This window comes from Mixophyes fleayi, chromosome 3 (genome assembly GCF_038048845.1).
Source record: "Mixophyes fleayi isolate aMixFle1 chromosome 3, aMixFle1.hap1, whole genome shotgun sequence".
Classification (NCBI taxonomy): Eukaryota; Metazoa; Chordata; class Amphibia; order Anura; family Limnodynastidae; genus Mixophyes; species Mixophyes fleayi.
Genome location: NC_134404.1, coordinates 202,630,917 through 202,656,843, shown reverse-complemented (window position 1 = coordinate 202,656,843; position 25,927 = coordinate 202,630,917). Strand labels below are relative to the sequence as shown.

The following is a 25,927-nucleotide window of genomic DNA, read 5'->3' as shown; positions in this document are numbered from 1 at the left end:
GCACTAATAGAGAAAGGCGAAGGCCTCATTCTTTCTTTGCCACTGCGTGTGTAGAATGGCATGTTGCCAACTTTTTTTCTCGGCAGTTAACTTTTCATCAGTTACAGCTCTTTTTCTCTTCAACACTGTAAAAGGTTTTTTTTTGTGTGTTTTTTCCCTGACTTAAAAAGACTATGTACTTTTACATAGGCTTTACCAGATTACGTACAGGGAAGACTACCATCAGGACTGGTGCCAACAGCGGCTTGCTGATCCTGCTCATATGTGGACTGCTGTGAATCCATTTTAATGAGATAGTGCTGGTATATAATAATTTCAGCACCAGAAAAAAATAGCTTTTTTGAAAGATGGGAATATCTGACACCCCAAACACTTGTAGTGCAAATTCAGAAATATATAGTGCTGGTATATAATAATTTCAGCACCAGAAAATTACTTTTTTCAAAGAGAGGAATATCTGACACCCCAAATACGTGTAGTGCAAATTCAGAAATATATAGTGCTGGTATATAATAATTTCAACACCAGAAAATAGCTTTTCTCAAAGAGGGGAATATCTGACACCCCAAACACTTGGAGTGTAAATTAGGAAAAATGCCTCCTACTACTCTCTTCCTACTCTAATTACTGCTCCAATTACTGCGACCATCACCTAACTCTTCTCTCTCCCTGTCTCAAATGGCGCTCGATGTCTGTGGAGGCGGCTTTTTATTCATTCTAAAAATCGCGAATTCCGACGACGTCACAATGACGTTTTGCCTCTTTTTGGAATCCGAACAGGCAGGAGAATACCAAGCCGACTCGGCTCGGGACTTGGATTCTGGAAGTTCAGGCAGGTTCGGTTCTCGTGGAACCGAGGCCGCCCATCTCTAGTACACGTGGACACCGAATCACATATTTAATGGTGGTGGTGTTAGAGGAGGATCCCCACCACAGTACTGTTATTGGGATAGGAAAGAAGTTTAGTAATCTTGTTGAAAAAAATAGATAACTCTTCAAATGTTAAAAGTCTTGATAGAGTGTAATTAAAGGGGCAACTAAGAATGGGTCATGATCTGGTTTGGAACACTGAGTTGAAAAGGTGGTTGTGATAATTTAATATAATGATGTATTGCACTATTGGCATATTGATATATTTTACTAGTGAGATGAATTGTTGGTATCAGGCATGTAGGCTAGATGTATATTGCCAATTTCTCACTAGCAATTTTCTTTTGTAGTGACACCATCAAAAAAACTAAAAAAAACCTGTACATCCAAAGACAGTTAACCAAATAAAATGTTTCACCTAGTTTAAATATAACTCTTATTATATTGCAATTTTTCAATCTGTTCTGTATATTGCCACTCAAACATGAGTAATTTCCTTTGCAGAGACACCAGTGATAAAAGCTGAAGAACCAGTAAAAGAAAAGAAAGGTAATCATATAATTGACCTTCACTGGTTTATTAGAGGACAATAGGTACTAGCACTCACATTTAGACATGGATAATGCTGATAACTTTTGGCCTTGCTCCGCTCTCTCCATTACAGTTTTGAAGAAGTGGCTCAAATAAAAAGTCAAAGATACACTGTGCCAGATTTCACTTGATAAATGTAAAGTTACAATACCAAAGGTTGTCAGCAATGGTAGAATATAAATAAATATACAAAATCTGAGGGGTTTAGTTAAAGATCCCCAACCATAGTACTATTATCGATAAAATGTGTTATAGAAATAAGAAAATGTATTTAATTTTACAATCATTGAGAGAGCATGGGTGAAGAGTCTAACATAATAAAGACCATTACTTTGTTTAATACACTGAGAAGAATACAACCGGTGAATGTCTTCATTCAATGTAATGACATATTGTAGCTAATAAACTACTTATTTTAACTAAATGATTGCAATATAACATTTACACAAAATGTAGGTAGACTCTCACTAACTATCAATTTCCCTTGTAGAGGCACAAGTGAAAACACAGGAAGAGCCTGCTAAACTTAAGACAGGTAACAAGATAGCATATCTAAGTTAATATAAAAAACAAACTGACAATATAAGGAATTACCAAAATGTTCTGTAATTTGGAACTAATTTATTAACAATTGCATTTGCAGAGACAGCAGTGACAAAACATGAAGAACCAGCAAAAGAGAAGAGAGGTAACCATCTTAATTACCTTATCTTCCTGTCATATTTCATGGTACTTAGTCCTGGAGCTATTGTTCAGCTGCCTCTCTGTACTAGCAGACATGATCAAAAACAGTGGTTCTAATTCAAAGTCATGGAACAATTGTGTTGGAGCTCCTCTTCTAGTGACAGTGCCAAGTAGATCCAAAGGCTATTGTTACTGCACTCAGCTACAAATGTGCATGTGGACACTGAATAACAGCTTCAGTGCTGGTGGTGTCAGAAATTGATCCCCATCATTGTCCTGTTATTGAAAAATGAGAGGGATTAGTAATCTTGTTAGACAAATAATAGATAACCCCTTGAATGTTAAAAGCCTTGATACAGGGTAATCGAGGAGGCGAGTTGAAAGGGACCAGCAAAACCAAACATAGGTAATCATATAAAATGTTTCACCTTAGTTAACAAGAAATCCTGTTGCACAGCAATTTTGCAAAGTGTACCTTCAATTGCAACCCAATCATTAGCAATTTCCCTTGCAGAGACAGCAGTGGAAAAACATGAAGAACCAGTAACAGAAAAGAAAGGTAATAACATGATTTAACATAGTAGTCAGATTTAAGGACCCTAGGTCCAAGCATTCAAATATTGCTGACTTTCGAAAGTGCTTGGCTGTCGCTCTATTGCAGCAGACATCTGAAATAGGTCTTCTAATTGAAATCCACTGAGATACTCTGTTGGACCTCCCTATTAACTGAGATAACCAGGCAAGGCTATATGTGATCAGCAGTTGACCCAGTTATTTGTGAGCACTTGGATAACACCTTGAATGTTAAAAGCATTGCTAAAGCATAACTGAGGAAGCAAGTAGAAATGTTTTGAGACACTGAGTTGAAAAGGTAGTTGTGATAATTTAATGTAATGACATACTTTACCGATCATACCACTTACCAGTGAGTTCAATTGTTTGTATGAAGCATTAACACATAGATTAACACTTTCTCACTTGCATATGTCTTTGTAGTGACACCAGTGAAAAAACATGAAGAATCAGCAGAACCAAAGATAGGTAATCAAATAAAATGCCTCACCTGATCTGAAAAGCAATATTGTTATAATAATAGGGACTAGCACTCATATATAGACATGAAAAGTGCTGAGACACAGACAGAGAGAAAGACTAAGGTCAATTTTGAGCAGCCACTTAACCTACTAGTATGTTTTTTGGAGTGTGGGAGGTATCTCTCACCAGGTAATGTCAGGTCTGATATTATTCTCTGCTTTTCTATATAGTCCCTTATATGTATGTAAAATAAAAAAGTATGGTTCTCCCATGAGGCTGTTGGCCTGATATCTTTTTATTCAAATTTCTGTTCATGCACTATGCTCTCTCTCTCGGGCATGCCTCCTTAAGTCTACTCAGCAAGAGAAATGAAAGTTATAAGGTGGCACAAGTTCACAAGGCACTATGGACGAAAGCAAAACAGTATAATGTGGAACCTGGTGTAAGATCTTCTTTAAGCACTTTTTGTTGAAAGAAGGAAGATTAGATTTTTTTCCTAAATAGTTTTGCACTTGTATCTTTGGGGGGGGGGGAGGGTTGCAAGAGCACTCTTCTATGTATCACACACAAAAACATTAAAAAAGAAAGGGCAATATACTGGTAGAGACAATAGTTCTGAAGTTACTTCTGAAATGCAAGGTGTCATTCAACTCAAAATGACAAAATAATTACCCAAGAGGTATAAACACAGGGGCAAGTTGGGCTGGGGGCCTTTGGGGCATCTGCCACTGGGCCAGTCCCATAGTGGGCTACCTTGGGCTGGGTCACTGGGCAGCCTGCATTTTTTTTCTCTATAAAATGTTCCTAAATGGTAGAGATGGGCGGGTCCGGTTCTCCGAGAACCGAACCCACCCAAACTTTGGGTATCCAAGTACCGAGCTGAGCAGCTCGGTACTCTCCCGCCCGTTCCGAATCCAAATCGAGGCCGAACGTCATCGTGACGTTGTCGGATCTCGGGGCTCGGTTCTCGCGATACTTCAACATTATAAATACACACCTCCACAGCAATCCATCGCCATTTGACAAAGGGAGAGAGCAGGGTGTAGTCACAGGCTGATTAGAGCAGGGACAGAGAATCCAATATTCTTCTTGCAATTGCTCTAACAAAAATCGCTAGAGAAGAGAGGAGGAGAGAGGTTTATTATTTTTTGTTAATATTTGGCACTCCCCAGTGCTTTTGGGGTGTCCCCCCTAATTGTGCATAAATATTTCTGGCTGTCAAAAGACATATCTGTCAGCAGTATCTACCAAATAATTTTTAGCACTCCTCAGTGCTTTTGGGGTGTCCCCCATAATTGTGCATAAATATTTCTAGCTGTCAAAAGTCATATCTGTCAGCAGTATCTACCAAATAATTTTTAGCACTCCTCAGTGCTTTTGGGGTGTCCCCCATAATTGTGCATAAATATTTCTGGCTGTCAAAAGTCATATCTGTCAGCAGTATCTACCAAATAATTTTTAGCACTCCTCAGTGCTTTTGGGGTGTCCCCCATAATTGTGCATAAATATTTCTGGCTGTCAAAAGTCATATCTGTCAGCAGCATCTACCAAATAATTTTTAGCACTCCCCAGTGCTTTGCGCTCAGAATGGATTCAAAGCAGTCCACATATGATCAGAATGAGCAACCAGGTTCTGTCACCAGTCCTGATGTTAGTGTTCCCAGTACGTCATCTGGCCAAGGCGATGTCAAACAACAGAGTGTTTCCAAATTAGTGCAAAAAACAAAAACCCAAAAAAAATTTACTGTATCGAAGCGAAAAAAAAGTGTAACTGAGCAAAAGTTAAGTGATGATAAAAAAAAAATTGGTAGCATGCCATTCTACACACGCAGTGGCAAAGAGAGAATGAGGTCTTCACCTTGGCTATTAGTGGCAGATTCCAAAAAGTTACCCAGCCTACAATTGGTGCACAACTACTGTTACGCGTCAAAGCCGAGCTGCAAGATAACAGTAAGGCATTAGAGGAGAATGTTTGCTCTGATTCACAAATGACAACAATCCCTGTGGAGAGTCCATGTAACAGTGGGATGTCTAATCGTGAGCATTCTGCTGATGTGTGCCTTAATAGCCCGAGTGTAGCCGGTGATACACAAATTGAGGATGCCACTTTGGAATTAGAAGAGGATAAGGGGGAGATTTGTGTAGGCGACGAGGGCGCTAATGAGGATGTTGATGAGGATGAGGTTGTTTGTGTAAGTCCTGCACCAGTGGCAGCAGTTCTGGCACGTGACAAGAAAAAGGCTATTGTCATGTCTGGGCATAAAACAAAAAAAAACACTTCTTATGTGTGGAATTATTTCTACCCAAAAACAATTGTATAGCCATTTGTAGTGTATGTCAAGCCACAGTCAGTCGAGGGAAGGACCTTAACCATCTTGGAACCTCGTCTATGTTACGCCATTTAACGAGAGTTCATGGCAAAGTGTTGGGAAAAGCTGAAAGTTCTTCCCAAAAAAATATAAGCACTCCATCATCAGCTAAGACCCTCCGCTCACCGACATCCCTACGGCTACAAAATACACCCACCACACCATCCTCATCAATATCCTCAGTAGCGCTCGGAGTTAGCCCGGCATCCCACTTAAGGCTGGATGACTCCTGCACTATTATTGATTCCTCTGAAGAAAGCGTTAGTCCCACTGCTGCTGCTGTTGCTGCTGCTGGGGGTGAATCGTCATCCCAGAGACAGGTCAAGAAATTTATCCTTAAGGGTAGGGTGTCATAGACAGAGTGACCCCAAACTGACTTTGTCCATTTCTCATAATATTGTACAGTCTATAACGGCTGAATTTTTTTGTATTTTTGACAAGTGGAGGGGGGCCTTTAGAGACAGAAAGCAAACTGGCTTTTTCCATTTCTTTACATATTTAACTATAAGTGTAGGGTGTAATATACATTCAAAGACGATGGCTGCATTGCCATAGATGGAGAGGAAGACAATCTGTTTTGTGTGTAGAATAAATGAAGGCCTACCAATGAAGAATTAAACTGTTTTTTTGGATGATTTATTAACTCAACAATTAGATTACTTATCTCTAAAACAGTTGGAGCACTAAATTGGGTTATTTTAGGCCCAAAAACATTGATTTTCCAACAAAATAGCAAAACAAAACCAAAACACGCAAAGGCGGTTTTGCAAAACCAAAACACGACGGTAATCCAGATCAAAAACCAAATCCAAAACCAAAACACGGGGGTCAGTGACCATCTCTACTAAAAGGGCTGCCGAGTTGAGTCTTGCCTCCTGGGCTGAGATTTGCCAGCCCTCCTCTGTATAAATATAAGCATAAAACATAGTTTGTGACATAATCCTTAGCAGGTTTGACATAATCATCCTACAGTAGTTTTAGAGCTTGCTCACACTATGCTTTTTAAGGCATTGTAGATGCAGCATACATGCAGTTAATGGAATGTGACCACAGCATGTTAAAATGAGTAGTATGAATAAATTCTTAAAAGGAAGACCCTGTGTATCCTTTACACAGTGACAGTTGTATAATGTTTTTATGTTTTTCCCTCTACTGTCTGTTTTAGCATTAGGGGCATACAGCACAACAGTATATTCTAATAACTTAAATTATGTTTTCATTTAATCACAGATTAACAGAATATTTATATATTTAATAGAAACAAAATGATGAAATCATGAAAATCGAAGAAAGCTAACCATATTCATTATTTAAATAATCCTCATTTAAAAAAAGTGAAATTTTCCAAACATATGGGGTCTTATTCATTAAGGATCTTAACTTGAAAAACTTCCTTTTTCAGTCTCCTGGACAAAACCATGTTACACTGCAAGGGGTACAAACTAGATTTCTGTTTTGCACATAAGTTAAATACTGACTGTTTTTTCATGTAGCACCCAAATACTTGATAGCTTATTTGTACACTGAAATTTAAAGTTGATATGTGTGTGCTACATGAAAAAACAGTCAGTATTTAACTTATGTGCAAAACAGAAAACTAGTTTGCACCCCTTGCATTGTAACATGGTTTTGTCCAGGAGACTGAAATAAGATACCTCTTCATTTAAGATCCTTAATGAATCAGGCCCTTCATCTTCATTTGTGGGATCAAATGAACAGAAGGTGCCAGAGGGAATAGGGAAGGAATTAAACTGGTTTAGGAAAAGGTTACCATTTCATGTCAGATCTGAGAAGAGATTTAACTGTATTAAAACAGTATTTGGTGTTAGAAGCCTGAGATGAGATGAGAGATTGGAAGTATGTTTGTTTGGCAGTGTCCAGAGCATTTTGATAGGAATTGTACATAGCATAATACGTGAAGAAGTCACCAGAAGTAAGAGATTTACGTCAATAACATTTTGCTTTGAAGATGTTGTGTTATTTTAGTGTGCCACAGCTGACATCAAAGTTAACATGGAGTGTGAAGAGTAGCTGGAGCCACTGGATCAAAGGCTGTTATAAACTCTTTTAATAAAAAATAATCATGGTCACCATGTTAATCGTAGGGGAAACTGTTTTTAAATATTTATAGATAGCAAACAATTTTTTTTCCATAACTATTTTTATGTTTTTAATGAACAATGCATAGAACACGTATCTGAAGATTCTGCTGATTATTGTGGATAGGGCACTACAGGTGCAAAACACCAGTTAACAAGTAGACTATCTGAGCTTAATTTGAATTCCATGTTCTAGGCATTGCCTGAAATAAGCACGACATCTGATAATAATCTGATTGAAATCAGTCATTATTGGACACATTAAAGGAGAACTTGAAAGCTTGAAAGACAACATACTGTTGTATAAAATGCTTAAAATGCATGCAGAAATGTGAAATGTAAAAATACTGTTTTTGTCTTCTATTTTAAACATTTCACGTAATGTCAGTACCAAATGTAATATGCGCCTAATCACAAAATGTTATCTTTATTAGAAAAAACACTGAAAAAAACTGAAAAAGAATCTAGAGAATCTAAGAAAGGTAACCTTAAAGATGCATGACGGCATGTAAACCTTTTTAAGTAAAGGGTTCTTCAAATGAAAAAGTTCAAATGAGTTTATAAAATTCCTCAGAGTAATTTTAAATCAACATTTCACATCATTTTAGAATATTTTCACCAGTGAAGCATACAAAAGTTCAAATAAATATCAAAATATATCTTTGTATTTGTAATTCATATCTGTTTTAAGCAGAGACACAGGGGCTCATGCAGAGCTGGCCACAAAACGTGCATGATTTACTTGTAAAAAGCCAGACGTAAAAATTGCATAATTACCTCCGATATGCTGAGCCGTGCATATCTTAAGATCTGCACAGCTCAGAACTAGTAGCATATGTACCTGCTTTACACTAGGTACTTTCTTTTATGAGCCGCGGCAGTGCCTCACGCCGCCACGACTTTCTCTGCCCGACAGGAAGTGTCCCGGCCGTCTCCATGATGACCGGGATGTAACTTCCAGTTTCTCCCCGGCCGTTGCCTAGGCAACGACCGGGATGCACCGTGGATGTAGCGCCGCGTCCCGGCATTAGGGGCAGCCGGGCGCGTGCGCAGAGCATAAGGAACAGAATATTATAATTATTCTCCTCCTGGGGCTGATCAGCTGCTAGTTCCTCTGCTTGCCATTGGTCAGTGGTAGTAAATAGGGCAGGGAGGGCTTAGCCTCCCTGCCGGTTATAGCTTCCTGTTGCCAGTTGCTAACCTGCTGTGTTCCCAGTTCTGGCCTGTGGATATTACAATCGGATTGCCTGTGTATGACCCCTTGCCTGGATTTGGACCCTGCCTGTGTTTCTTGTGACCCTGATCTTCCTGCCTGTATCTGGACCTTGCTTCCGTGCCTGTGACCCTTGACCTCGGCTTGTGTATTGGATTCCCTGTCTGCTGCCGGCCCTCGACCCTTGCCTGGACTTCACTCCGCTTTCCTGGGTTCTCCCTAGTCGGTACGCACTTCACGACCCTCTGCTAGTCTGCGGCCATGTCTGTCCCCACCACTAGGGGCTCCAGTGAACACCTGACTGGCAGAGCAGACTCCGGGTTGTGCTGTACCGGCTAGAGGGGTTCCTAACACTTGCCACAGATACTTATGTCTGATTTGCACCCATGTTTTAATACATTAGTTTGACGTGGAACAAACACATTTACTATTAGACATCGATAAAACTCTCTAATACAACTTCCCTTCTTGTCTAAAAAAAAAAATGCTTGAATGCGCTATGCAAACTGGCCTAGTACTCTCTCTGCATCTGCAACACAGTGTCAGCAGTGGAAATGGATGCAATTTCCATCTGCGTATTTGACAGCCAGTGCGTCCAACTCTACATGAGGCACCAAGTGTATAAATTGCTGAATACCCCCATTCCGCATTTTAATGTTCAACATGTAGCGGGATTGTGATTCATAAATGGCTTGCGCATATTGTCAATATGTCACCTCACCTTGGATAAATTCCTTTAGCTAATAAGAACTTTTCCTTCTTTCTCCTAAAATATTTCATGGAGTCACACGTGTGTCTTAATTTAGTAATAAAAGTAAATGATATCAATGCTGCCTTTTCTCCAAGTATCACAATTGTACAACAACTTGGCATGTTAATGTTTATACTGTACCTTGGTCTATACACACATATGGATGCAATTCCCTGCACAACTTGTACCTATATGGAGCAAAAGGATCAGAATCAAGTGCATTACGATAGCTAGGTTTCACCATGAAACATCCTGATCCACCCATAAACAGTCATCACTTCTATTTGACTATAGAAATAGGTGCAATTGAGTAAACATAGGTGCATTATATGACAAAAAACAGTTTTCTGCTGCGCTTCTGCAATTTGCATGCATAAAAGCATCAAAAACTGTTAAATTCAGAAAGTATGTTGACTTGCTGCTATGTCTTTATTGAGTTGCAAATATCTTTTAAAGTTTTGCAGTCATTGTAAAGTGTACAGCTATAGCTAATTCACATAATATTTCTTAGAAACAGTGACAGAAAAGCCTGGAAAGGAACCAACAGAACCAAAGAAAGGTAACTCCAAAATAATGTTACTATTACCTGCTAAATATGTCATTATATAACTATTAGTAATACTTATTCAAGCGGTCCAAATTAAAAGAGGTGAGTAAAAAACCCAAAACAATGTGGTCATGTTTTCATCATTCTGACAAGGTGTAAGTTTTCTGGGTACAAAAAATAGGGTAACAAATTTGACTGCTGCATATTGAGCTTAATTTAGCACAGATATGTTCAGTAAAAAAGTAGGTAGATATATGAATAGTATAATAACTACAGTAATAATTATCCTACCTTAAAGATAAAAACATGCAATATTATAAATACTTCTATTACCTTAGTAACACAAGTATAAACAGTAATACAGAATTAGCCAATATCATGTACTAAATATTATCATTCTTCACAGATTAATGTGATTTTTGCTAAAAACAGGATAGGGAGGACAGAAAAAACTGTTAAATTGAACAACATTAAACTTTTATTATTATTATTATTATTATTATTATTATTATCATTGATTTGTAAGACGCCTCCGTGCTCCACAGCATCAGACAGGGGGGAAATGCATACATAATGAAGAACATACTAGGCAGACAAAATAAATGTAGACATGAAAATAAAGGTGAAGAGACTAGCTCATTAAAAAAAAACTTGGACAGTATGGAAATTATTTTGAAATAAGATTTAAGTGTATAAAGAGTGGTGTTATTGAGGGGTTTGCAAGTGGATGTTAGTAATTTAAATTGAATTCCGAAGATGTTGGGAGCAGTGTAGATATGTTACGGAGTTGTGTGGCAGATGTGGAATGTTGAGAAAGGAAGATCAGCCTTGCCATGGAATTTAGAACGGATTAAAGTAGGGGTAGATGGGTGAGGGGAATTTTTCAATATACAAATCAGTGCAAGATAGCAATGCAGATTAGAACACGCCCATACTCTTGGCTATCATTTTCTCTTTATTTTCTTGCATTATATATAAGAATTGATGAAAATTCCTGTGGTATTTGTTTAGTGTTTGTTCAGACTGGTAGGGGGGAATATTGCACTGTTGATATTGGCATTATAGATTAAAGAAGTTAAGATGGCATTATAGATGCAAGAACAAACAAATTAAAGCTGCATTCCCACTTACAAGATTTTTTTAAATAGCAAGTTAAGTACATTTTAAGCATGTGATATGTCATTTTTCTTAGCTATCCTCCTACAAATCATCATCATCATCATTTATTTATATAGCGCCACCAATTCCGCAGCGCTGTACAGAAAGCTCACTCACATCAGTCCCTGCCCCATTGGAGCTTACAGTCTACATTCCCTAATATAGACACACACTCACACACACACACAGACAGACAGAGAGGGAGAGACTAGGGTCAATCAGTATCTCCTTTTCAAAAGCTCTCTGGTTTGCAAGCAAAAAAATCTGCCAGAGACGCAGTAAATCTTCTACATAGGAGAAGATGATACATGGGGAAACGTGAGAGAGACAGGAGAAAAGATGGTGCAGGGGGAAATGTGAGATAGACAGGGGAGAAGATGGTTCAGGGGGAAATGTGAGCGGCACAGGGGAGAAGATGATGCAGGGAGAAATGTGAGAGAGACAAGGGAGGACATGGTGCAGGGAGATATATGAGAGGGACAGGAGAGAAGATGGTGCAGGGAGATATGGTAGAGAGAGAGGGGATAAGATAGTTTAGGAGGAAATGTGAGAGGGACAGGGGAGAAGATGATACATGGGGAAACTTGAGAGGGACAGGAGAAAAGATGGTGCAGGGGGAAATGTGAGATAGACAGGGGAGAAGATGGTGCAGGGGGAAATGGGAGAGGGGCAGAGGAGAAGATGATGCAGAGGGAAATTTTAAATATATAGGGGGGAAGATGGTGCAGGGAGACATGTGAGAGAGACAGGGGAGAAAATGGTGCAGGGGGAGATGTGAGAGGGACAGGGGAGAAGATGCTGCAGGGGTTTAAGTGAGAGGAACAGGGGAAAAGATGGTTCAGGAAGATATGTGAGAGAGACAGGGGAGATGATGTTATAGGGGCATAGGTAAAAGAAAGCGTAAAGGGAAAGACAGCTTAAGAATGGGAATGTCAGGGATGCAGCCACCATAAAATATAAGTAGAAATGAAGAATGAAAATGCACAGAGGGGACAAGTGTTAAAAAAAAAAAAAGCCTTCATATTCCATTTTTATTTTGTTTTCCTGGGACAATGCAGCCATGAATGTGCGAGACATCCAATCAGCATATTTAAGTATTTTAGTTTACTGTTACTAATATTTTATATTTTTACAGGGGAATCATTTTGAATGTCTTGATACTAATAACCTATATTGAATGTGTATTATATTTTCTACTAATTTTCAGTCACAGTTAAATCAAGAAAAAGTATGCTATGTTATGGCTTTCTACAGTAACTCTCCATTTTGCTAAATGTTATGCTACACTTCATTTGATTTGCTATGTTTTAGAAGCAAAAAGCCTGTGTGAAGATATGCTATTGAACTGTATATGATGTCCTAAACCAGCCATCCTCTTAATCTACTGGTTTACATACAGTACAACACCATGTAATAAATAGCAAGTTACTGCATCAGAATATTTCAACCAAATATAATGAGCTGATGTGCTTGCTTTATTCAATTTTTCATCTTGTGTATGTGACAAGCTTTGCACATGATCTGTTATCATAGCCGGAAGGGTCTATGACATCTGTGGTGATGGGTTAGCACTTAATATAACAATGAGCTATTTTCATCTGCTTCTCACATCTTCGGCTTTGTTCTCATGTTTTTCACAAAGTACAAGCAAAGAATGACGTGCAAAAAAACATACTTTATTGAATAGCTTATACATTTGTTCCTTCCCTATTATAGAGAAAGATATTCAGATAGATGACAAAGATGACAAAGTCAAGCCAGAAAAGCAAGGTGAGTTGTATTCCTTATTTCCAATCATTTGTTAGTGTAAGTATTTCTTATGCTAGACAAAGCCTTTCCAAACCAGGGCTCTCCAGGTGTCCCAGCATACCCTGATAGCTGTCACCTGGCTATTTGCTGGGAAAGCATGCTGCGGCTTGCAGCCTCGCAACACCTAGAGAGCCACAGGTTGGCCATGCCTGTGAAAATTTTAAATAATTATTATTACTTGTGCAGTCAATCTGATATTTTATTTTCCATTTTGTGTCTAGAGGTCCTTTACACATACAAATGAGCTTCTGATAAAACATGCGAATGAATGCTGTGGACTAGTTAATCTTGACTAATATCCATTCCAATCAAACTTACAATCACATTAGTTGTCTTCTGACCCAAAGTACAAATAGTAGTATCCTATTTTTTAAACTTTCTATATGTCACTGGCCCAGAATTCTACTCAACATTTCTGCTTAGCAAGCTGCACAGGTATATCATGTGGTGAGCAGTGATGTGTTCTACTGAAGTAAACTGCTACTTACTAAGAGGTCTCCATAATGTACAACCTCAAGACTGTGTCTATACAATACCTTACAAATGTATAACACTTCTGAATCATGCCCATGGAGGTTATTACACATATAAACCTATGCTGTTTTGTTTGCAAGTTTTACTAACCATTTCTTTGGTGACCATGAATTCAACTCTGTAAAATGCAGAATTTCCAATTAGCTACAAATCAGCAAAACGGTTAATACGCTCAGTGTCATCAGCCAGGAAAGTTCTACCAGTGATCACTGAAGCCAGAGAAACTGTAACACTCATGCAAATATATATCTGTGATAAATTCAAATTGATTGTATCAAAAGTGAAAACAAATATATTGCTGGAATGGTCATTTAATAAACTATAATCTGTGTGTTTAAGAATACTATTATAATACTGAAACATATGTTATATGAATCACTTTACTGTTGAAGGGCATTTAGCTGAATTCAGTACACATTAGTTTTGTCTGTGTGTGATGACTATTTAAATAGGATCATCTTGGAATTTACAGAGTGGCTGTTGATAGAGCATGAATACAATATGAATAAAGGGCTCACTGTGTATGTTCCCACAAACTTCACATCAACCTTAAACTTTACACATTGCATGCAAATAAAGACGCGTAGACCTGGATAAGTTATTAAAAAATGGCAGGAATTTTATTGTAAGGATTCTATTTTAACTAAAACCTATGGTGGCGGAGAAAGAGCACTGCGTAACAGCTCACGAGCTGATAGCACAAGATCACTTAGTGGACTGGCGCAAACCGCCGTGAGTCCTCAAATCACGGGGAACAAATCCCTACATACTTAGCGCTGAGTTGACGTCAGAGTGACTGCCCCTTACAACTCACACTGCCCTCCCTCACCGAGCCGAACAGGGACCCTCCTCACCGAAGGACCAAAAGGAGTTACTGATGCTTCAAAGGGGGCAGTGACCTACGACCAACTACCCGTGCGCCCATTAATCAGCCGCTGAACGCAGTGCCTTCCTACCCCACCTCAAAAGACCCCACTAAAATTGAGGGATGGGAGGGTGGGATCTCGTGCTGCAAGTGAACACAAGCAGGAAGTGCAGCCTGCTATATTCTACCAAGGTCCCTCCCAGGTGAGCAACCATTGGCTGGAACCCACCCCATGACATACTACACCAGGTAATTACTCAGCTTGTTACAAACCCTGTCGCCCTTTAAGTGCGTTCGTCCTAAAAGCCTCACTTGTCATAAAGGGCTCACTGTGTATGTTCCCACAAACTTCACATCAACCTTAAACTTTACACATTGCATGCAAATAAAGACGCGTAGACCTGGATAAGTTATTAAAAAATGGCAGGAATTTTATTGTAAGGATTCTATTTTAACTAAAACCTATGGTGGCGGAGAAAGAGCACTGCGTAACAGCTCACGAGCTGATAGCACAAGATCACTTAGTGGACTGGCGCAAACCGCCGTGAGTCCTCAAATCACGGGGAACAAATCCCTACATACTTAGCGCTGAGTTGACGTCAGAGTGACTGCCCCTTACAACTCACACTGCCCTCCCTCACCGAGCCGAACAGGGACCCTCCTCACCGAAGGACCAAAAGGAGTTACTGATGCTTCAAAGGGGGCAGTGACCTACGACCAACTACCCGTGCGCCCATTAATCAGCCGCTGAACGCAGTGCCTTCCTACCCCGCTGCGCCCTACAGACGCCGCAGCCCGCCACCAACTAACCGAAACACGCCGCCACTCCCCCGCAGATCCTATCTATGAAGAGCCTCATACCCTCTTCGTTAAGGTGAACGCCGTCCCGTCTAAAAAGGTGTGGTGACTCCACCCCCAACCCCGGATGGTCGATGACTATACCTCCCAAGGACCGAACTACCTTCCGGATGGCGCTATTTAACTTCCTAACCATAACCGTCATTTTCTTTAAGGGAATGGTCGTTCTCCATGCTAATCGGGGAATTAAAGCCGACCAACCAATAATGATATCAGGCCACGCCTCGTGTATACGTCGCAGGTCCTCCCGAATTACTATGATGAGATCTAAGGACTTTCCTTTTCCCAAATCATTACCTCCTGCATGTACTACCAGTACGTCTGGTGGGCCTTGTTGTCTAATGAGCCTTGTCAACCACGGAATAATATCCGGCCAGCCTAAACCTCTTTTCCCCCACCATCTTATAACCGTACTGCCAAGATTCGGAATAACCTTAGACCCAGGGTGGCCAGCGGCCCAAAATATAAATGAATGACCGATGATCCACACCACCTTAGCTGGAACACCATCACCTGAAATCAGAAAAACCGTGTTAACAAACATGCCTTGAAGTTGGGAAGACAGCCAGGTTTGGTATAGGAAGGTATGAGAAGAATAGTACGCGGAAAATTCGATCACAAGGGGGGGGGGGGGGGGAGGGGAGGACACACATATGGGGGGCAGACCACCCAGGCGAAGGTAAACAACACCCGGAAAAACCCCGGCAGCCACCACTAATCAGGACTTACGCCCAGGGAAACCCGGGTGAAAATCCCTTCGCGCCCCCACGTTAAAGCGGCGAGCGGAAAAGCCCAGGGTAGCCCACCAAATGGAGGGAGAAGATGGGATGGGTAGGGGAAATGGGATGGGACGGTTGAAGACTCAGGAGAGAAGTAGAGGTAGAAACGAAAAAACTGTAAAAACCAAATTGATTAAACATTACAACATCAGTCAACAACCTTGTCAATTCTAACATATGACTTAAAAGCCGCAGATTTCCATCGCCCCAGTGCTTTTATAGCTTCGCTAGAAGAACCTGCCAAGGCAGCGGATGTAGCTGCACCGATCCTAAATGAGTGTGTCCCGTATAATGTACTGTTTAAATTAATAGACTGCAAGGTACGTTTTAAAATGGTCGCGAATTGATATTTTGTCAACGGTATACCATTAGCGTGACACAGAAACAAATTAGCATGAGGTCTTTTACTCATAAACAATGATGCTAACCTGACCGGGCAAATAAGACATGGCTGCTGGGAGGTTAACTGGACCCATGATCCCCTGCCGCTTTGGTCAGTCTTTGATTTAACTATTTTGCAGGCTAAGATCCCTTCGCCCAGACTGACATGCTCAACTCTCAAACCTGACTCCTGATGTCCCCTGGACCTGGCTACCAACTCTGAGATGCGAAAGGCTCCAAAATAAGCCATGGAAAAGGCCAAACTAAATAAAAGTTTCTCGTAACTATCTAAGGTAACCAACCCCACATTCCCTATCAGATCTTCCAAAATGTTAGAGGTAATCGGTAAACGGGTATCGGCATGAGAGGGACGGACTCTCCCCCATCCCCTCAGGGCCTTATTAATCAAAAATCCTTTTGTGACGTCAGGGTAACCGTGCAGCTTAGCCATAAATGATATCCCGGCCAGGGTGGATGCCATAGTAGTCCTTGAATCTCCCTCCGAGTACCTATCCCACATAAAGGCTAGCATGGCATCTTGCTGACCTGCCTCTGATTGGTCCTTTTGTCTGCTGAAAAGCAACCACCGTCTCCACGCCGACTGATATGTTTTCAGGGTGGAGGGAGCTATTGCTTGTTCCGCGAGCCCTCTTATGCCGGCTTGATGATCTGCCAAACACAAGGGGGACACGGGGTACCAACATCGTCCGCTTGAGGAGCCAGGTTGCGAAACCTGCTCCAATGGAAACGAGATAACGCGTCAGCTAGGCAATTCTGCACCCCCGGGACATGTTCCGCCCTGAACGAGATGTCATACTGTAGACAGCGCAGAACTAGGTGACGCAGCAGCGAAATTGCATGTTGGGCCGAAGCGCTCTGCTTATTGATGGACTGGACCACCCCCATATTGTCACACCAAAAGACTATGTGCTTACCCCGCAAAGCGGGAGCCCACAGTTCGATTGCTACCACAATCGGGAACAGTTCGAGAACCAACAAGTTCTTAGTGATACCGTCCCTATGCCACTCCTCGGGCCATTCCTCCGCACACCAGTGTCCGTCGAGATAAGCCCCAAAACCGGAAGCCCCTGCAGCGTCCGTGAACAAATTGATTTCAGAGTTTGTTACCGGAGGTGACGGCCAGATACGCTTGCCATTGAAACCCCTAAGGAAAATGAGCCATATCTGCAGATCCTCCCTAACCACTTTGGATAGACTTATGATTGCGTGTGGCCTACTCCTACCTGCCGTGGCTCTTTGCAGCTTCCTACAGAAAACCCTCCCCATGGGGATCACCCGGCAAGCAAAGTTGAACCGCCCCAACAAGGACTGTATCTGCCTCAGGGGACTAGCGTTTGCCTCTAACACTTCCGCAATGGCCTCGTACATCTTAGTAACCTTATCCTCTGGGAGCCTACAGAACCCTGCCTTCGTGTCGATCTCGATCCCGAGGAATGATAGGCACGTAGTAGGGCCCTCTGTCTTGTCTGCTGCGATGGGAACGCCTAACACCCTAAACAACGCCTCCGTGGAAAAAAGGGTATCACGACAACTCGTGGAGTCAGGAGGCCCGATCACCAAAAAGTCATCCAAATAGTGCGCAATCGACCGACACCCCGTCCCCGCCTGAATGCACCAGTGCAAGAAACCGCTGAATTTCTCGAATAGTGCACATGAAATCGAACAACCCATGGGAAGACAGCGATCGATATAGTATCCGCCACGATGCCGAAAACCCATGAATTGATACGACTCGGGGTGAAGGGGTAACAATCTAAAGGCCGATTCGATATCCACTTTGGCCAGCAATGAGCCCCTGCCGCATTCCTGCACCAGGGCTAGAGCCGATTCAAATGACTGGTAACTGACTGAACTGAGATTAACGTCAATAGCATCGTTAACCGACTGACCAGCGGGATGAGACAGGTGCTGGATAAGTCTAAACTTTCCCTCTGTTTTCTTGGGAACTACGCCTACCGGGGACAAAATGAGGTTGGTAATAGGAGGGAGTCGGAACGGGCCGATCATGCGCCCCAAACCAACCTCCTTGCCTATTTTCTCGTCTAGCACCTCCGGGAAAGCGAGCGCAGATTTTAGATTCACCGGAGCTGCTGTGGAAATGCTACCCTGAACCGGAAGTTTGAAGCCAAAATGGAAGCCGTCGTGGAGTAGGGCCGCGGTCTCCCTATCATCAAACCACGACAGCCACTTGTCCAGCTCGGCCAGATCAATTGGCGATGGCCCCTTGACTCGGCAGAGTCGAACCAGCGCCTCTTCCCCTTCCTCCACTTCCCCGAGCCTTGGCACACTCGGTGGCTGGATGATGGCCGCCGCAGGCTGTACAAGTGTGCCTGAATCTGCAGAGTGAACCTCTTTGACAGGCCCCTGCATTAAAATCATAACACCTTCCTTTCGGGGGGAGGGCGTTTTGCGCCCTCCCCGGCCCTTGAAACCGTCTACCTGCGCTACCCTCTGCAGTCTGATTGCTAGGCCTCATTAGCTCCAACCATGTGTCAATGTCCTTATATCCGAGCGGAAGCTTCTCTCGCCCGCTCATCCGCTTCCTGAAAAGCTCGTCATATGCTCTCCAGATTACCGGGCCGTCCTTTATGAACATCCCGCTAATCAAGTGCATATATCTCCACACCTCCGCTTGCTCGCTGGGCCTGGACTCTAGATATATTGTGGCGAAAATGGAAAATGCATTCGCCCATCTAGAGAAGGATCTGTACTTCTCCTCCCCCATGCCCGATTTTTCACAGGCTGCTGCCAGCGCCTTCTTATCCTCACCGGTTAACGAGTACATATCCACGTACTTGCCCCTTCTGATTCTATCCCGCACACTGGGCCTAATACCGTGAGTGATCTCAAGGGATTCTACCTGCCCCAACTCGCTACGGACCGCTGGTAGATCTGTGTCTCCTGACTGGGATGCGTGCTTACCCCGCTTACCTAGCAATTCAGTCTCCAACAACTTAATTAGTTTCCTGGGTCTATCACCCGAGCCAGAGGACTCACTATCTGTGGAGAGGACGGGTGAATCCAACAAGTGTGACTTATGTATAGTAGCGGAACTGGACTCACCAGCAGGAGCAGGATTCCCATCACCGACAGATGTCTGCCCTAGCGACACCGCTGTGGCCTGTCCTCCTGACGTGTCCTGGATCACTTCCTCCCTTCGTTCTGCCGTCGTCTGATCCTGAGCCTCAGCACACGGACGGTCGCGACTGCCGACCCTCGTCTCCGGATGCATAACAGTAGGCTCTGAAACGGAAAGGGGGACAGTTATCTGATGTCTGGGTAAATAGTCCAAGCGCCGCCGCGCCGTGTTACTATCCCTATCTTCGGTAGAGAGGTTAGGGGCTGGCCCGCGGGCCGTACTGGGGGACGCTGAAAATGACTCCCGCCTCCGCTCTAAGCGGCTATCCCCAAGGAGGGGAGGGGGCCCTGAACCGAAATTACCGCCGCTGGAATGGTGATAATCGACTACGAAATTGTCGGACCTACCCCCCTGACCCCCGTAATAAGGCCCCCCCGCCCCGTACCCCGGGGAAGAGGCCCAATGAGACGTGTATAGGCGAGACGCTGGAGGGGATATACGCTGTCGTTGAAAATAGGGCCACACCGGCGCCTGGGTGTTGTCTCCAAAAACTCTTGTGTGTCTGGCGGGAAGTGTGCCCCCCCCTAGTCGGTGACGGTGGTCCCCGTGAGGTGGGGTACGGGCCTGGGACATGTTGGGACCCTGATGATCCCTACCTGGATTAGACCCCCATGCAGATGCCCCACTACTATGGGGGAGAAATGGGCTGGGAGGGAAGGACAATTGATGGGGGGCAGGAGGGTTGTGCTCCTGATACCTAGCCCTCATTGCTGGTTCAGGGGGGGTGATGGGGCATAGGGTGTCTAGGGCCTGGCCCCTGCTCCTGACAGGACTGGGGGCATATCCGCCTGCCGTGGGAGGGGGGGTGCCTGCCTGCCACTGCTGGGGCTGACCGCTGCTGTCACTGACAGGGCCGCTGGCTGACCCTGCAGCCAGCCATGCCGAGGAGTCTGCGTGGCGGGACCCGGCCGGGCGCGATGGGGCGCGCGTTCTGCGCATGCGCGAACCGGCCGGGAGAAGAGAGGGGGTGGCGCGGCCGCGCCGTGCGGCTGTAACAGCGGGAGGATGACCTGCAAGGGGGGCCAGAAGCGGGGCACCGCTAGAGGTGATGGCTGGATGGAAGGAGGATGATGGAAGCGAGGGGGGAGAGGAGGCAAGATGGCGGCGGGAGCGAGGGGGGGAGGGGGACCTGAGGCGCGCCGGGCGTGGGGCATTTCTCCTAGGACGGGGCATGTTGGCAGGACAGAGGAGGACAGCGGGGTGAGCAGGGAAAGCGGAGAAGAGAGGGAGAGGAATAAGAGGAGAAAAAGGCAAGATTTGGGAGAAAGGAAAAAAGGCAGAAAAAAAAAGAGGTTGAAAACGAGGAGAGAGAAGGGAATAATAGAGAGGAGCAAAATATAAAGTGAAAGACGAGTGCAGATAGGAATAAAGATAATAGGCAATGAATAAATCCACAAGTGGTACTTATCCGTTTCTCTTGCTGCTGGGTCTCCTACAGGAATCTCGTGCTGCAAGTGAACACAAGCAGGAAGTGCAGCCTGCTATATTCTACCAAGGTCCCTCCCAGGTGAGCAACCATTGGCTGGAACCCACCCCATGACATACTACACCAGGTAATTACTCAGCTTGTTACAAACCCTGTCGCCCTTTAAGTGCGTTCGTCCTAAAAGCCTCACTTGTCATAAAGAACCTACATTAACCCAGTTGCCATCCTATAACAAAGAGCAGTTTAAATCAAAGTGACATTATGTGTTTGATGCCAGTGACGTGTGCCTTTTTATGCTACTACTACACAGCTTGCTGGTCTTAAGCTGGATACGCCAATTTTTATGATTTTAATTTTATACATATATGTATCTTGCTTCACTTTTCTAATTATCTAAAATTAACCCTTACATTGCTCACATTTAGAATAGCATTTAAAGCCCATTCCCCTCAAATCTCTATAGCATATGGGGTAAGCAATGTGAAAGATTTCCTCCTGCATCATAATAGTGCCATAGTGGTAACAAAGGGTGACATAATCATTGATGTTTCTTGCTTGAAAGAGATGGTCTGTGTCTAGGTAGGCCTACATCATCTACATCACAGCCCCTGGTGTTGGAGCACGTATTTACAAACTCTAACATAGACCTGGATGTCTACGATATGAAATTATTTGGTACTATATGTAAACACATTCTAACAAAATGTTTTTAAAAGAATTGTGAATAAAAAAGTAAAAAAAATAAAGACACAAACAGTTAATATGTATATTTTTTTATTATGACACCGGGTGGCATGATATCAGAGTGGTTAGCAAGGCTGCCCTCTGTGCTGGGGCTATCTGCCCAATTCCAAACATGCCCCTATCTGTGTGCAGTTTGTATAAACTCCCCAAGTTTGCATGGGTTTCCTTCCGATGCTGCAATTTCCTTGCTTGGTCCAAAATCATACTGGTAGATTAATGTTAGTGCATGCGTGGTACAGAATTAAGATAGTGCCAATGGGGCAGGGACTGATGTGAATGATTAAAACAGCATAATTCTATATATAAAAAAGGGTTAATATGTTGAATTAATTTTATGATTGTTTTTAAAATACTTTGATGTTTTGGTCCAGACATGCTAAGCAGCGCTAATTTGACACCTGTTCCTGCCTTCTCCAGCAAAAATGAAAAGGGGTGTAACCACACACATGGCAGGTCAGTTGGTAGCTCAGTAGGCAGTTGTGTGTGTGTCCTGATGTAGGCAGGAGAGCTGATACTAGGGACCATTTGGAGACAGACAAGAGGTCTGTCCCATTCTGCCAGAGAGGAGCTCAGGAAAGTTTTGTGTTTGTGTAGGCAAGAGAGAGTCCTTTCCATGAAGCGCTGAAAACACGTCAAGTTACCAAAGTGACTGGGTCTGTAGGGAACCACAGCAGTCAGTGATTTTGATAAGTATCCTAGCTGACCACTTGATATAGAGGCACATATCATCATCATTTATTAATATAGCGCCACTAATTCCGCAGCGCTGTACAGAGAACTCACTCACATCAGTCCCTGCTCCATTGGAGCTTACAATCTAAATTCCCTAATATAGACACACACTCAAACACAGACACAGACAGACAGAGAGGGAGACAGACAGACAGAGACTAGGGTCATTTTTTTTTTTATAGCAGCCAATTAACCTACCAGTATGTTTTTGGAGTGTGGGGGGAAACAGGAGCACCCAGAGGAAACCCACGCAAACACAGGTAGAACATACAAACTCCACACAGATAAGGCCATGGTCGGGAATCAAGCTCTTGACCCCAGTGCTGTGAGGCAGAGGTGCTAACCACTAGGCCACTGTGCTGCCCCACAGTAAGTTAGCACTCCTTATGGGGGCTAGGTTTGTTGTTTGCTTTAAGTCAGGGTTATTGTGCTTTACAGTTATTGGTGGACCTGGAGTTGGTTGTCTTGTACACATTTTGGAATTGCATCATTGTAGTTTGGTAAAAATGTTTGTGTGTCAATTTGTTCAGAAATCTTACTTTCTAGCATAAGAGTAAATAAAATAACTATAAGTGGTATGACTGTGCCCATAGCTTTAGGCACTGAATTTGTTTCCTGATATGTGTATGCACAGCAAATGAATTCGTTCATTACATGAATACATTCCCTAATTTCAAAGTCGTACTCTGTGCTGCTTGAATTGTAACTTAATTAAAATATATCAGGCAGGAAGCCTTTGAGTGCTTATTTATAGTTTCTGTTTTAGCAGAGGAACTGCTAGAATACTAAAATATAATCTACTGTATAAAATACCAAGCAGTACATATGAAGTTAACCAGCATGTCGATTCATCTGTTTACCTAAAACTACACTTTGGAGCAGGTGGGGCGCAGTCTGCACTGGACTGTGCCCCACCTGCTCCACAGTTGCACTACAAATTGCAGTGTAGTTTTAGGTAAACAGAGCAATCAACATTACTCTAATAAGAACATATAGAGTTCAATGTATGTCAGTCCAAAACATTCTCCTAAAAGTAATGAAACAATAATCTTTCCCTAGAGCTCTCATGGTTGATCTCACTGAATGTAACAAAGTCCCTGCTACACCTAAGTGCAGGCCTACCATACCTTATGGAAACCAGTCCCCCGGCCTGACAGATCCTAACCTAAACAATTTATCTCTCACTGTGCAATGACATAGAAGAAAGACGACTTTCACTGACTGCCTATGTGTGAAATTTAAGTCCACTTACTACAAAGTCAAAAATATGTGACTATTCAGTTAATATACAATTGTAAGTTTATTAAAGTGAGTGCTTTTAATATTTCCACAGTACATGGTTTCAAAGGGATACATGTCACATTATAAATAGCAAGTTTAGTTTTGCTGTGTTAGAATGAGATTTCAATGCTCGCTCTCACATTTTAATACCCATGATCTGTGCTATCTATCTAACTGGCCGTGGAAAGAGTTTTAGTGCAATATCAATGGGGTGGCAATAATATAAATACAATATCAGTCCTTCCACCTGGTATACAGTGTTCTCTTCTCAAAATTCCCACCTAATCTACTATTGTAATTAATGTGCTTGATTAACTAATTGATGGTAAACCAGCCTTCTCATAATTGAATTTATTTAGGACAGGTTACTGCAATAGTAAATTAAATAAAAAGTTCTGTTTTGGAAGGAATCATGTTGGAGGGGCTGGGAACTAGAGATGGGCGGGCTCGGTTTCCCGAAAACCGAGCCCACCTGAACTTAGGGTATCCGAGTTGAGCATGAAAATGAGGCAAAACGTCATCATTGCATCGTCGGATCTTGCAAGACTTTCATTCTATAAATAATGCCCAAAAACGAGATCCGGCGCCATTTCACAGAGAGACACTGAAGGGGTAGCAGGGTTCTTAGCAGTTAGGCGGCGTTATTAATGCAAGTGAAAGAGAAGTGTTTGGCAGTATTCTTCCAAGTCTGCAGTCACATTGGTCTGTGTCAGAGCTCACCCAGAAATAGGAGAATGAGAATGTAATAGGCTGGCATTGATGTTCACAGAGCTCACAGAGAAACAGAAGGGTTAACAACAGTGTTCTTGTCACTCTTCAGTCTCAGTGTCATTGCCTACACAGAAACAAAAGGGAAAGGAGGGACATAATAAAAACTTTGAATTATATAATTCTGAATGTTTTTTTAACAAGATACAAGAGGGTAACATTCTTTAAAGGAAGAAAAGTACTAGAACACGATGATATATACTGAGGGAAGTAGATTCAGAGGGAATTGGAGAAAAAACTAGCTAGCTTCCTTCTCTCAGCCACATCCCAGCACCTGCAATATACAGTCACCAGTCTCATCCTCATCAGTGTGTACATCATTGTTGCTCACACAATATTAATTATTCCATGCTCTAAGACTCTATTATAGGAGTCTCTGTACTTTGATGTAATTGCCAGCAAAGGACTTTCTCATGGAATTTGTAGTACATATTAAGCCAAAGTTGTCACGGTTTTGGGGCAATTCTTTTAGACCAGAGCAGATGCTGAAATGTTGTGCAGACTCAGGTATCACCACCACTGGGTCTCTTGGTAAAGCTATTTTTTCCTAGCTGCAGTCACAATAGAAACTGAAGGAGTATAGCTTGTGGTGTCATGTACCACTTGAGCTGTCAACTGGCTGACCAGCAACTCATTGCATCTCTTGAGATATGTGTGAGATATAACTCTTAAACCTAGGGTCAAGCACAGTCGCCAAAATGTAGTGATCAGATTTAAAATTGTTGATAATTCTTAGATCCTGGCAAAGCGAATAAAGTACTTGATCAACCAGTCTGATATGCACAATTTTCCCCCCCAAAAAGCTAATTAACGGAATCAAGGTAGCTGTGCTGAACTCATTTTACATTACATTCCCCATTTTTTACCATAGGGTGTAGAGTAAGCGTGGATGGCCTTTCGCTGTTCCTCCATCCACTTAAGCATACAAAGGGTTGAATTCCACGGTGTTACCACCTAGCAGCTGTAATCTCCTACATGCTGTTGGAGAATGGCGGTAAAAGTCCAGAAATTTTTCCAGCCACAGACAGCATCTCCTGCACGTCCCTGTCATCATCCTCATCATCAGCAGCTAATTATATAGCGCCAGTAATTGTACTGCGCTGTACAGAGCAGATGAGAACTAAGCAGAAACCCTTATAAGTTATGTTAGTTATGTAGATAGTTATAAGATATAGTTATAAGTTATGTTATTTATGTAGATAGTTATAAGATATAGTTATAAGTTATGTTAGTTATGTAGATAGTTATAAGATATAGTTATAAGTTATGTTAG

The 25,927-nt window shown here is 42.5% G+C and overlaps 2 protein-coding genes across 2 annotated transcripts in view; one reads left to right on the top strand and one right to left on the bottom strand.

Annotated features, from left to right (window-relative positions):
* LOC142143217 (uncharacterized) overlaps nucleotides 1-25,927 on the top strand; it is a 78,887-nt gene that overhangs the window by 5,943 nt on the left and 47,017 nt on the right. The window contains exons 8-15 of the mRNA XM_075200929.1: nucleotides 1,375-1,419; nucleotides 1,952-1,996; nucleotides 2,105-2,149; nucleotides 2,660-2,704; nucleotides 3,142-3,186; nucleotides 8,083-8,130; nucleotides 10,124-10,171; nucleotides 13,034-13,087. Of these exons, the coding sequence (XP_075057030.1) occupies nucleotides 1,375-1,419; nucleotides 1,952-1,996; nucleotides 2,105-2,149; nucleotides 2,660-2,704; nucleotides 3,142-3,186; nucleotides 8,083-8,130; nucleotides 10,124-10,171; nucleotides 13,034-13,087 (375 nt within the window). The remainder of the gene's footprint in view (nucleotides 1-1,374; nucleotides 1,420-1,951; nucleotides 1,997-2,104; nucleotides 2,150-2,659; nucleotides 2,705-3,141; nucleotides 3,187-8,082; nucleotides 8,131-10,123; nucleotides 10,172-13,033; nucleotides 13,088-25,927) is intronic.
* LOC142144329 (uncharacterized) lies at nucleotides 15,926-19,911 on the bottom strand. The gene is made up of 2 exons (XM_075203010.1): nucleotides 19,628-19,911; nucleotides 15,926-17,212 (listed from the first exon to the last, which is right to left on the bottom strand). The coding sequence occupies exons 1-2, from the start codon at nucleotides 19,794-19,796 to the stop codon at nucleotides 16,311-16,313; spliced, it is 1,071 nt and encodes a 356-aa protein (XP_075059111.1). The 5' UTR covers nucleotides 19,797-19,911; the 3' UTR covers nucleotides 15,926-16,310.